Below are 12,462 nucleotides of genomic sequence, written 5' to 3' on the forward strand. Positions count from 1 at the left end.
CATTATGGGTAGAGATTAAATTTGTTATTTAAAACTCAGATTTATTCTTGTTTTGTATATTTCCTAGCTACCTTTTCAGTGTTAAGTTGCTGTGTGATAATTGTAGCGTGTTCTTTGGAACATGACACCGTGAGTCAGACTGTTATGTTGAGTAATGACCTCCTGCAATTTCCAATGGGTTGATAAGCCTGTGGTGAGGTTTCTCATATCTCATGATGGGTTCCTGTCAAACAAAGAGCTGCCTGGTCCTCGCGGACTTGTGCCCATGACTATATGTCATTTTAGGGCTGGCAAGTGATTAAAATAATTAATCATTTTTTTAATCTAACTAACCATATTAATTGCCATTAACAGGCTGAGTGGTTAGTGCGCACTCCGGTTTCCTCCCACATTCCAAAAACATGCTAGGTTAATTGGCCACTCCAAATTGTCCATAGGTATGAATGTGCGTGTGAATGGTTGTTTGTCTATATGTGCCCTGTGATTGGCTGGCGACCAGTCCAAGGTGTACCCTGCCTCTTGCCCAAAGACAGCTGGGATAGGCTTCAGCACCCCCATGATCCTCGTGAGGATAAGAGAATGAATGAATGAATGAATTACCATTAACAATTATGTCTGGAATATGTTCATTTTTTAACTGTATTTAATGAATAGAAAGATAGATAATTATATGTATTTGTATGTATTAAGAGATCCAAATGAACTGAATATGTCAATCAAGCTAAAAGGATAGCACACAAGTCACCAAATATTTGTCTAACACTCGTCTGTTTAATTTTAGTAGAACACTTGAATCACACTTTAAACCATGTTATTATGAGCAATTAGGGGTTGCGTTCGCAGACATCACGTAATTTAAGGTTAATGTTCTTTCAATATAATTTCCAGCATACTTAAATGTAACAAATTGTACATCTGAGGCACTTGAGTTTCTTTCAAGAAGATATTCAGTTTCGGGGTGTCCAAAGATTTTCCACCAAGGGCAACATACAGAAAAAAATATATATATATTTGATAAACAATTACATTTTAGCTTTTTCCCTTTGCATTCTACCTTTTTGCTTTATTTTCTATTTTTGCTCAGATGTGTTTTTGGGGGGTAGAATATATGCCACAGACCACAAAAAAAAGGTTTCATCATAGCCCACGCAAAGGTACGCATTACTGGAGAGCATCCATTAGTAACCCTCTGACACACAACCAACCATGAGGTAATAATAATGACAACGTGAGCACACTTCCAGGAATGGCAAAACGGAACAGCGCTACAAATAGCACCGTGTGTCGAGTTAATGTTTACGTGTGATCATAGCTTCCATTTGCATAGAAAGCACCATGACACGCTTCATTTGGGGGCTTGTAAACGGCTCAGTGAGTCTGCATTAGATCCTAATTAGGCTATGTGGAGTACGATGCTGGTAGGCATTAACCTGAAACATGACGCTTAGCTTTGCATTATAATAACACATAATGTAAGGCCTCCAATGAATGCCCTTTTCAATGAACTGCTCAGTCTCCTGTAGTCACTGGGCGTGTGCTCTACAAGAGCAAATAACTGTCAGCGTCTCATATTAGGTCCAAAACATTTGCATTAATGACAACATTTGTATTTTTTCATTAGTAGCTGGATGTGAAGTATCAGTAGCTTTATCTATCTCTGCATGCGCTTTAAAATGTTGGTTGCACTACTCAGCTGTTGGTGTGAAAATCGTGTTATTATTGCCGCACTGTTGTTTACATTGTACTCATCAGTGTGCTGGTCAGTGAACTCAGCAGTTTGCCCCTTACCACTAGTACAACATTGGTTCTGTTGCTGCTGTGTTGTGCAATATACAATAATGGGGCATTTAAGGAACACACATTTTGAAAAGTATTAAGTAAATTTCCATTGTCAAAGTTATTTTACAGGCGGCATGGCGGTCTACTGGTTAGCGCGCAGACCTCACATCTAGGAGACCAGGGTTCAATTCCACCCTCTGCCATCTCTGTGTGGAGTTTGCATGTTCTCCCCGTGCATGCATGGGTTTCCTCCCACATTCCAAAAACATGCTAGATTAATTGGCGACTCCAAATTGTCCATAGGTATGAATGTGAGTGTGAATGGTTGTTTGTCTATATGTGCCCTGTGATTGGCTGGCGACCAGTCCAGGGTGTACCCCGCCTCTCGCCCGAAGACAGCTGGGATAGGCTCCAGCACCCCCGCGACCCTCGTGAGGATAAGCGGTAGAAAATGAATGAATGCATTAAGTTATTTTACTTGTGCTGACAAATAAAACATATTTTTCATTATATATATATTATATTGTGACAAAATTGTCCCTTTTATTATTATTTGAGCACAAATGAAGACACATTGAATTAGCCATTGAGAGACCTATTTAAAATAAAACAGAAATCAGTGCAGGAGTTCAACAACAAACTGCTTTTATTTCTTTGTGGCAATAGCAGAACTTCCAGTGTATACACAGAGGCAATCCTTTACAATAAATTATCCAACTCCTCGCTGACTAAACAAAATGACAATGACAATCATGGCTTTTGAGTTAAAAGTCATCCTGCTTAGAAAATGCAGACAATTATCAATAAATACGAGCTAAACCTCAAGAAATATTAAAGTGCCAGGTTTAAATAATAATAATAATGAAAAAAAAATACAGCAATAAAAGGGTTCTTGTTTGTCGTTGTCATTTTTCCAGCGTGGTGTCTCACTACATTGTCTGCACGCCTTTGTAGCCTTGCCGCTTCTGCCTGGGATTGCATTTATTCTTCTTATACCTGGAAAAACAAAACACATGCACATTGTTTATTCAAATGGCCCTTATAATTCTCAGCATAAAAATTGCTTTGAGGGCATCAGAGGACATGCAGGGGTATGATGGAGCCTATCCCCGGCTGTCGTAGGGCAATTAATCATTCGGAGAAAAAAAATTATTAAAAATACATTCATTCATACCCAATAACGAGGAGTCAAAGATCAAAATAGCCATTTTTTTCCTTCCCACATTGTATGCATGTTCAAATTAATTCAGCCATAACCAGAAGCATCTTCAGTATCCCAGAAAATACACAGGGTTGCTCAAGGCTATGATGACTGACGTTGTAGTCTCCATTAAAGTACAACACAGTTGCAGTATTATATATGTTATAGTCTGAAAAAGAAAGAATAATGGTAGCAGTATGATATTTACCACTTGCAGCACAAGTACAGAGCTCCAGCCAGGGCAACAAGCAGCATAGTCACACAGAAAATGGTGAAAACAATCTGCTTTTCTCCCATTGGCTTAAAGACCAGCTCCAGGTTGCTGCAGCGGGGACCATAGAAACCACTGTGACACCTGTGTCATGGGAGAGAGACAGCCGTCACACAATGTAACACACACACATAACTGTGTACAGTACAATATCCACACACTCACTTGCAGTGATGCTCATTGACTTCCACCAGAAGCATGCACTGACCACCGTTCATGCAGTAATGGTCGAAAGAGGAGTCACAGTTCTGTGTTGAGCGTCTCACCACCACATGAGGGCGCTGTTGTTCCTGCTCTGAAGAGGCAACAACAACATGTCATTACAGTGTTCATTCATTCATTCATTTTCTACCGCGCTTATCCTCACGAGGGTCGCGGGGGTGCTGGGGCCTATCCCAGCTGTCTTTGGGTGAGAAGCGAGTACACCCTGGACTGGTCGCCAACAAATCACAGGGCACATATAGACAAACAACCATTCACACTCACATTCATATCTATGGACAATTTGGAGTCGCCAATTAACCTAGCATGTTTTTGGAATGTGGGAGGAAACCGGAGTCCCCGGAGAAAACCCACGCATGCATGGGGAGAACACACAGAGAAATGGCCGAGGTTGGACTTGAACTCGGGTCTCCTAGCTGTGAGGCCTGTTTGCTTACGACTCATCCGCCGTGCAGCCCATCATTATAACAATATAACTAATTATAAACACTCATTCATTTTCTACCGCTTATCCTCACGAGGGTCGCGGGGGTGCTGCAGCCTATCCCAGGTATCTGCGGGCAAGAGGCGGGGTACACCCTGGACTGGTCGCCAACAAATCACAGGGCACATATAGACAAACAACCATTCACACTCACATTCATACCTATGGACAATTTGGAGTCGCCAATTAACCTAGCATGTTTTTGGAATGTGGGAGGAAACCGGAGTCCCCGGAGAAAACCCACGCATGCACGGGGAGAACATGCAAACTCCACACAGAGATGGCAGAGGATGGAATTGAACTGGGGTCTCCTAGCTGTGAGGCCTGTGCGCTAACCACTCGTCCACCTTGCAGCCTTCATAATAGTCATAGTAATAATGTCAAATTTAAAAAATTACATTAAAAGTTATGGTTTCTGTGGCAAAAAAAATGTTTGCCTACAATTATAGTAATACTTCATATAGTATTGTAATGTATGCATTACACTGCATTACACTGCATTGTACTGCGGTATCAGAAATTGAGAATCGGACAATATCAGCACATCGGTTTTCAGTAAAAAAGCCAATATGGGCCGGCCCTAATTCATCCATCCTATATAAAGATAAAATAAAACGTTACTCTGCGAAAACTATAAATTATATTTTTAAAAATGACTTAATCACAAAAAACATGACATGGTGCATTGGTGAATGAGGGAGAATACCTGCAGACATGAAGGCACCGTTTGCTGTTTGGAGTTTGGATGAAATGCTCTTCGTCAGGGCAAAAGGCCACAGCAGCATGACGCCTGTTAGACAGAAAATAGTCATTGTAAAAAAAAACTGCTTTACTGAAGCTAACAGACCCCATGTTGGTGACAATGATATCGGCGTGTTCAGTCTGACACGCTAACATAATGAGAGTACATTAAACGGAATCAAGGGAGAAAATAAAGCACTGTATTTGCATGTCTGTACTGGTCGTGTTCCTGCACGCAGGATAAAAAGTCACCAATTCCAAACGAGATGTGTTTGTATTTCATTCATCATGGTTGTTTTCCATGGCAAAATACTGACTGGTTGTTGGGTGTTTCTCATGCTTGAAGAAATGTTGTCTTTTTTCTGAAATATCTAATTATAATTATCTCATATATCATTATCAAATGAGTCATTCTCCTCTGACGTGGTCTCCGTTCTATCCATTCATTCATTCATTTTCTACCTCACGAGGGGGTGCTGGAGCCTATCCCGGCTGTCTTCAGGCGAAAGATACACCCTGGACTGGTCGCCAGCCAATCACAGGGCACATATAGACAAACAACCATTCACACTCACATTCATACCTATGGACAATTTGGAGTCGCCAATTAACCTAGCATGTTTTTGGAATGTGGGAGGAAACCGGAGTACCCGGAGAAAACCCATGCATGCACGGGGAGAACATGCAAATGCAAACTCTGTGAGGTCTGCGCACTAACCACTTGACCGCCGTGCAGCCCCGTTCTCTACAGTTGATAGCAATACTTTGTACCTGGATGGCTTTTTGCACCATAGGCTGCTATAAAAACGTGTTTTACAACATCCATTATGAGCGCTTACGTCAAAACTACACCACATATCATCAACATTAACGTTTATACTAATACCTGCATGACAACAACTACTACTATCAACACCAATACCACTATTACAACTATGACAACCACCAAAACTTGTACTACAACTACTGCTTCAATAACTGCAACAAATACTAATATTATGACATCTTCTGCTACAACTTCAGCTTTGACTACAATAACTATTATTAGTACTACCACTTCAGCTACTACTAGTTACCATTAGTACTTCAATTACCTAGTACTACAAGTAGAAGCACCTATCTATGATTATTATTATTACATCACAAGTAGATACTATTACCAGTGCATGAACTCGTACTAACACTACTACTACAACTGCTAGTATTACTTTAACTTCAACTGCTTATAATTGCTACAACTACAACCACTTAGTAAAACAACTACAAAAGCAACAAGTATTCCAATTACTATAATTATGTATACCAGGACTGCTATGTAGATGTTATGCAGATGAATCTACTACTACTACTACCACTCATGCTACAACAAGTACTTGGAACAACAAACTTCTATGACTAACACTACTATTACTAAAACAGTACTTACAACTATACCTTCACTAGTTACGATTACTACTACTACTATTACAGGTACTACTCATTCTACTACAATTACCTAGTATTACAACTTCAAACTCCTATTGCTACAAGTACCATTAATATTTGAACTAGAGTTATTATTACTACTACTACTATGACTGCAACCAACGTACACATAAATAGGGTAATTATTGAGGAAATAATGAGGACTAATAAGTTCTCACTCAAGACATAATGAGGAACTAACGACTAAGGCATCTAAATTTAGAGTAGTTACTGAGGAACTAATGAATAACTAATGAGAAACAAGTATCACTACAACTATTGCTACTACTGTTACTTCATATACTACTCGGACTATTACTTCAAAATTTTGTGCTACAAAAACTACAATTACAACTATTACTCAAAATACCTATTAATATTACTTCAACCACTCTACGTACGACTACTGACTACTACTACCTTACTACCCGTTCTAAAACGACTACTACTGTCACTACAACGGATACCAGACCGTTCTTAATTGTGAAGTCAATACAGGAACAACATCATGTGGGTTTTAGCGTCCTCTAGCGATGAATTGGTTGCATTGCAAGTGGGTCTTCCTCTTTCAAGCATGCCTGACTGCTAGCTGGCTTGCAACAGGTCAAATGATGACGACCAGAAAGACACATTTGACGTCAATGTGACAAAATATTGCCCTACATCCGTGTGGACCGTTCAAGTCTTATGTAAGACCTTCTCTCTTTACTGCTGCTCCACATTTCATTTTGCCGTTTCATGTTTTGACTTGTTTGACAAAGACTCACGCAGGCAAGACATTTGGCAATATCAGCAAATCACCAATTTTGCACTCACCAATACCAGAGGTTATAATGACCCATCAATGGAAAAATACATTTAATAATGATTGAAAATTCATATAATCGACATATAATGAAAAACTATCCATATCCATATTCCAATACCAAATCAGACACAGAAATAGTCCGTGCTTTTTAGTGCTTTTGCAAATACTTGGCAAGGTATACAACCAATAAATAACCAACAGTGATGTGTTTTCATCTTTTTAATCTTTATTTATGCACTTGTTATGATTATAGGTTGAAAAGGAAAGAGGTGTTTATTATTGTGGTTGTTGAAACAGACCTTTTTTTAAATGTATATTGAGTTAAGTTAAGAGGTTTCACGATGAGTTAATTCTGCCTTTTTTCCAATAATTAGCCAGAAAATGTGTCGAACATTTACAAACAATTTTTTCCCATCTTTGAATGCCTGTTCTTGTAAAAAATTATTTGTTTTACAGGTCGTATTACGAACGTTTTTATCTCACTTTGAATGGAAATATCCAGACTAATTCCTAATTTTGGTGTGAATAAAATAACAAAATAATAATCATTTTTAAATGTAACTGTAAATTATACACGACTTTGAATAATCCATTTGCGGTTTTGCTAAGCAACTTTGATTGTACAAGTTTGACGTTTGTGCTGCATTCAAGACTCAAAGTCAAGTACGGTAAATTTCAATGCAAATGGTTTGAGTTACTAGCATACCAAACAGGAAGGCATCAGCAGATTAGCAACGCACGTTGGTTTTGATTCAAACAACAGCCGACGAACAAGTTGTGCAGGCATTTTAAACACAACTTACCAACAAGTGAGAGAAGAGCGGACACTTTTCCGTTTGCCATTTGGGACGATGACGTGAAGCTCTTGCTAAAAAGCGTAAAAGTAAGTGTCGTGTCTTGTCTTGCGGAGGAACTATCTAACAGTGAGGTGAGAGTATCTGGGCGGTGTGGGCGTGGTCACCGTTAAGTCAAGATGTGCTCCCAGCCGAAAGACGGGCCCTGAAGGCATCATCTCATCGCAGGAACAATCGCGCTATTGTTCCTGTGGTTGTAATGATGGGACTGTGCTGCGCAGCGCAATCACATCATTTTTATGATTACTATCATCATCATTCGTTTTTTTTCTGTCATGATGGATGGCTTTAAACATCCTGGCGGAAGTCCACCCGCCACCCACCAGCCTCCAGGACTCTCTTATTATGGTTTTTTTCAATGACACCCTACCGTGGACTTTTAAACACCCACCGGCCACTTCATTAGGTACACTTGAACAGCTCCAATACACGAGTTGTATGAAAAATTGTGTCTTTTCAAAGACAATAATGTTTATTTTCACTGTCAGGAATATGGTAAATGAACAATACAGCTGTGGTTGTCACCAAAAATGATCAAATACATGCAGTTTTTAATGAAAGTTTTATTATTAAAAGAGAAAAAAGTCCAAACAGTGAAAAAGCCATTGTCCCCTAATAACTGTTCGTGCCACCCCTAGCAGCAACAACTGCAATCAAGTGTTTGCAATAACCTGCAAAAAGTCATGCAGACCATTTTTGTCCGATGTCTTTCTTATGTTGGAGTCATGAACACTGATCTTAACTGAGGCAAGTGAGGCCTGCAGGTCTTTGGATGTTGTTGTGGGGTCTTTTGTGACCTCTTGGATGAGTCGTCGCTGTGCTCTTGGGCTAATTTTGGTCAGCCGGCCACTCCTGCGAAGTTCCACTGTTTTATGTTTGTGGATAATGGCTCTCGCTGTGGTTCGCCGGAGTCCCAAAGCTTTAAAAATAGCTTTATGATCTTTTCCAGACTGATAGCTCTCAATCATTTCAAAATAATATTTTATGTTCAGTTGTGTTGTCATTGACTAATATTTGTAATTTTTTGATGATCTTAAATATTTAAGAGTGACAAAATCAACACCCGCAGGCCTCACAGCTAGTAGACCCGAGTTCAATCCCACCCGTGGGTTTTCTCCGGGTACTCTGGTTTCCTCCCACATTCCAAAAACATGCTAGGTTAATTGGTGACTCCAAATTGTCCATAGGTATGAATGTGAGTGTGAATGGTTGTTTGTCTATATGTGCCCTGTGATTGGCCGGTGACCAGTCCAGGCTCCAGCACCCCCGCGACCCTCGTGAGGATAAGTGTATTATAAGCTATAATTTATTTTGTTTTGTTTTTCTACTGGAAGAAAAGGACACAAAGGAGATTAAACGTTTAATTTATTATTTTAACCATAATAAATACAAAAAGCACAAAATAAGTTAGATTATACAAAATAATAAATAATCACATTGTGTTGTTTGAAGCATCATTGTTTTTCCGTTGATTGCTGTGTGCTTGGTAGAAAACATTTAAGGTGCAAAACAGCTTTTCTTCCTGCTGTACTGTAAAATAGTGGAAGGGGCGACGTAAAAAACGATAACGATGGTAGAAGACATTGTCAGGGGAAGATGTCACACCGTTATCTCAGATGGACTGGATTCGACTAGTTTTGTTGACGTCATACACCTGGAAATAAAATAACGATGAGCCATCTGAGAATCAATAATGTAACCCTGATCTGACTCACCTCTTTCGGACAATACAATAGATGAGAAAGGCCAGGCTGAAAACAAGTATGGCCGCCGCACAGCTGATGGCGATCAAATGCTCCGTAGAAAGGCGATAGCCATAACAAGAAAGCAAGGATTCCAGCTCACGGTCAAATTGGCAGCGATTCCCGCTGAAGCCGGCTGGGCAGCTAAGGAGCAAAGAGACAACGATCAGTGTGAGAGCATTCCAGGGTGGGGGTGGGGGGGCACGAACCAGCATGTGGACATGAAAGCAGTAACGTGTTCATACATGCGTGTCTTTTATATCTTACATGCAAAATGCTTTTGTGTTGTCTTGGGGGTAGATGCATGTGCCGCCATTGAGACAGTAGTGCTGGTCTGTACTTCCACATGGCCTGTGTGAACCCAGGAGCCGAGGGTCCTCCATGTTGCCTGCACAAAAGCCAACATTCTCAGCCAACTATAAAAGCATCTACTCCCATAAAACAGGAAAACTAATCTTTAAAGAATACTTTTGGGGCCTCCCCTACTGTTTCTGGAGCATATTTTGTGAATGAACATAACTCAAGTTGGCTTAGCAGGCTTGAAAGTTTTTCTTTATTTTTCTCAAGCTGCTGTGCAACAAAAACTCCCTTCACAAACATAACCATGCTATTGCTATGGTGATTACTTTCTGTCATGCTCCGATCCCTCAGTGCCACAAGGTTATTCATTCATTCATTGTGCTGGAGCCTATCCCAGCTGTCTTCGGGCGAGAGGCGGGGTACACCCTGGACTGGTCGCCAGCCAATCACAGGGCACATATAGACAAACAACCATTCACACTCACATTCATACCTATGGACAATTTGGAGTCGCCAATTAACCTAGCATGTATTTGGAATGTGGGAGGAAAAGCTGGAGAAAACACAGGGAGAACATGCTAACTCCACACAGAGATAGCCGAGGGTGTATTTGAACTCGGGTCTCCGAGCTGTGAGGCCTGTGCGCTAACCACTCATCCGCCACAAATTGAATTGCATGACTATCAAAATAGATGAATAAGAAAACATCTGTTTCCAAGATACTCATGCCCCCTTCCTGCCTCAATATTTGAGAAACACTAGCATACGGTAAATAAAAACCCAATATTGTATGATGCATGGCGATAAAATAATTCTAAATCATAGACAATTATTTTGTTGTACTTCTTAAAGTAAAAGCGAATGTAATCAATAGTTACTGTTTTCAAGCTGAGTGGTCAGTGATGAGTTGCTCAGAGTGGGATCTGTGGTTGGTTCTTGTGCCGATAGTCTCGATGCCGCCATTAGAAGAAGAATGGCTGAGAGGATGCCTGGAAAAGACCCAGTTATTCACTTCACACCAACCCAATAAAGCAAGAATGTGTATTTTGCGACCAAATCGAATGAATGACTTACCCATGTGGAGATTCTGCATGATCATTTTGTCAATCGTTGCTTCAATAAGGTGCTACTGAGATCCTCAGAACTTTATATAGAGCACTCTCCCAACCGCAGGGAATTCGTTATCGACCAATCAATGACACAGAGGCTTCCACAGAAACCAAGAGCAAAAAAAAAAAAAAGCATCACGTACTTAGTGCTTGCTCAGACAGGTCCTGATGGGCTGATGATAGGTGATGAGAGTGGTAGTGGCGCTGTTGTGGGTGGGTGTAATCAGCCGGAGGCTCATTGTTAAACGTGACTGCCTGAAAATCAAAGACCTTGAAACTCGGATTATTCATTCATTTTCTACTGTTATCCTCATGTGGGTCACAAGGGTGCTGGAGCGTATCCCAGCTGTCTTCGGGCGAGAGGCGGGGTACACCCTGGACTGGTCTCCAGCCAATCACAGGGCACATATAGACAAACAACCATTCACACTCACATTCATACCTATGGACAATTTGGAGTCGCCAATTAACCTAGCATGATTTTGGAATGTGGGAGGAAACCGGAGTACCCGGAGAAAACCCATGCATGCACGGGGAGAACATGCAAACTCCACACAGAGATGGCAGAGGATGGAATTGAACTGGGCTCCCCTAGCTGTGAGGCCTGCGCGCTAACCACTCGTCCGCCTTGCAGCCTTCATAATAGTCATAGTAATAATAATAATCAGACAATATCAGCACATCGGTTTTCAGCAAAAAAGCCAATATGGGCCGGTCCATATTACTCTAAACTAAACGTTACTCTGCGAAAACTACAGTAAACCTCGGATATATCGGACTCGGATATATCAGAAATTCGCTCACAACGGACAGATAAAAAAGAACCGATTTTTCTGTAATGCATTTCCAATAAAAATTCATTGCATATATTGTATTTTTTATAACGGATTTCGCCTATTTCGGACAAAATCTCCAGTCCCGTTCCAATGCATTTCCATAAAATTTCCCTCGCATATATCGGATGGCCGCATCGTTATGCTAATCTTGTTGATGGCTATTGTCTTTCTCCTGGCTCCAGATTTAGGACAAATATAAAAGTGAGTGACGTCAATAATACTAGCACAGCAGTGAATGAGATCTTAACCTCACTATTGGAAATAACGTAGGCCTGACGGGCGTAACAAGGCCTAGCTTAATTAACAATTTGTTATGCTCAGAGTCCAATAAAGTTAAATTCTCATTACCTTACGTCTCTTTTCATTGCCCAGTCCAGGTACATTGGAAACATAGTCAAGGAAGTGCCTTTTTATAACGGATAAAATCCGATTTACGCATATACTGGATATAAATCCGATATATGCGTAAAACGGACATTTTCCGGTATACGCATATAACGGATTTCGCTTATATCGGACAAAAGCAGTGGGAACAATTGAATCCGATATATCCGAGGTTTACTGTATAAATTATATTTTTAAAAATGACTTAAGCACAAAAAACATTAACACACAAGCACAATTAACCTAGCATGTTTTTGGAATGTAAAC

General features: G+C 40.4%; 2 protein-coding genes across 2 annotated transcripts; both read right to left on the bottom strand.

The window, feature by feature from the left end:
- Nucleotides 1-2,407: 2,407 nt before the first annotated feature.
- Nucleotides 2,408-8,000, bottom strand: LOC131128678 (proepiregulin-like). The gene is made up of 5 exons (XM_058071763.1): nt 7,774-8,000; nt 4,664-4,747; nt 3,417-3,546; nt 3,189-3,335; nt 2,408-2,775 (listed from the first exon to the last, which is right to left on the bottom strand). The coding sequence occupies exons 1-5, from the start codon at nt 7,811-7,813 to the stop codon at nt 2,709-2,711; spliced, it is 468 nt and encodes a 155-aa protein (XP_057927746.1). The 5' UTR covers nt 7,814-8,000; the 3' UTR covers nt 2,408-2,708.
- Nucleotides 8,001-9,172: 1,172 nt separating this feature from the next.
- On the bottom strand, nt 9,173-11,028 carry epgn (epithelial mitogen homolog (mouse)). The gene is made up of 5 exons (XM_058071762.1): nt 10,941-11,028; nt 10,745-10,855; nt 9,834-9,954; nt 9,540-9,710; nt 9,173-9,478 (listed from the first exon to the last, which is right to left on the bottom strand). Exons 1-5 carry the CDS (start codon nt 10,963-10,965, stop codon nt 9,424-9,426), a joined length of 483 nt encoding a protein of 160 aa, XP_057927745.1. The 5' UTR covers nt 10,966-11,028; the 3' UTR covers nt 9,173-9,423.
- Between the last annotated feature and the right edge of the window lie 1,434 nt (nt 11,029-12,462).

The sequence above is a fragment of the Doryrhamphus excisus genome, chromosome 4 (assembly GCF_030265055.1).
Source record: "Doryrhamphus excisus isolate RoL2022-K1 chromosome 4, RoL_Dexc_1.0, whole genome shotgun sequence".
Classification (NCBI taxonomy): Eukaryota; Metazoa; Chordata; class Actinopteri; order Syngnathiformes; family Syngnathidae; genus Doryrhamphus; species Doryrhamphus excisus.

What these genes read in the sequence shown, in the direction of transcription:
- LOC131128678 (XM_058071763.1), bottom strand. Translation starts at nt 7,813, where the DNA reads ATGGCAAACGGAAAAGTGTCCGCTCTTCTCTCACTTGTTG. An exon ending in GTCAATGAGCATCACTGCAA is followed by an intron (nt 3,336 to 3,416) that starts GTGAGTGTGTGG and finishes CCCATGACACAG; the next exon opens with GTGTCACAGTGGTTTCTATG. An exon ending in CTGTACTTGTGCTGCAAGTG is followed by an intron (nt 2,776 to 3,188) that starts GTAAATATCATA and finishes TTGTTTTTCCAG; the next exon opens with GTATAAGAAGAATAAATGCA.
- epgn (XM_058071762.1), bottom strand. Translation starts at nt 10,965, where the DNA reads ATGATCATGCAGAATCTCCACATGG. An exon ending in CATGCAGAATCTCCACATGG is followed by an intron (nt 10,856 to 10,940) that starts GTAAGTCATTCA and finishes GGTCTTTTCCAG; the next exon opens with GCATCCTCTCAGCCATTCTT. An exon ending in TATTGTATTGTCCGAAAGAG is followed by an intron (nt 9,479 to 9,539) that starts GTGAGTCAGATC and finishes TTTTATTTCCAG; the next exon opens with GTGTATGACGTCAACAAAAC.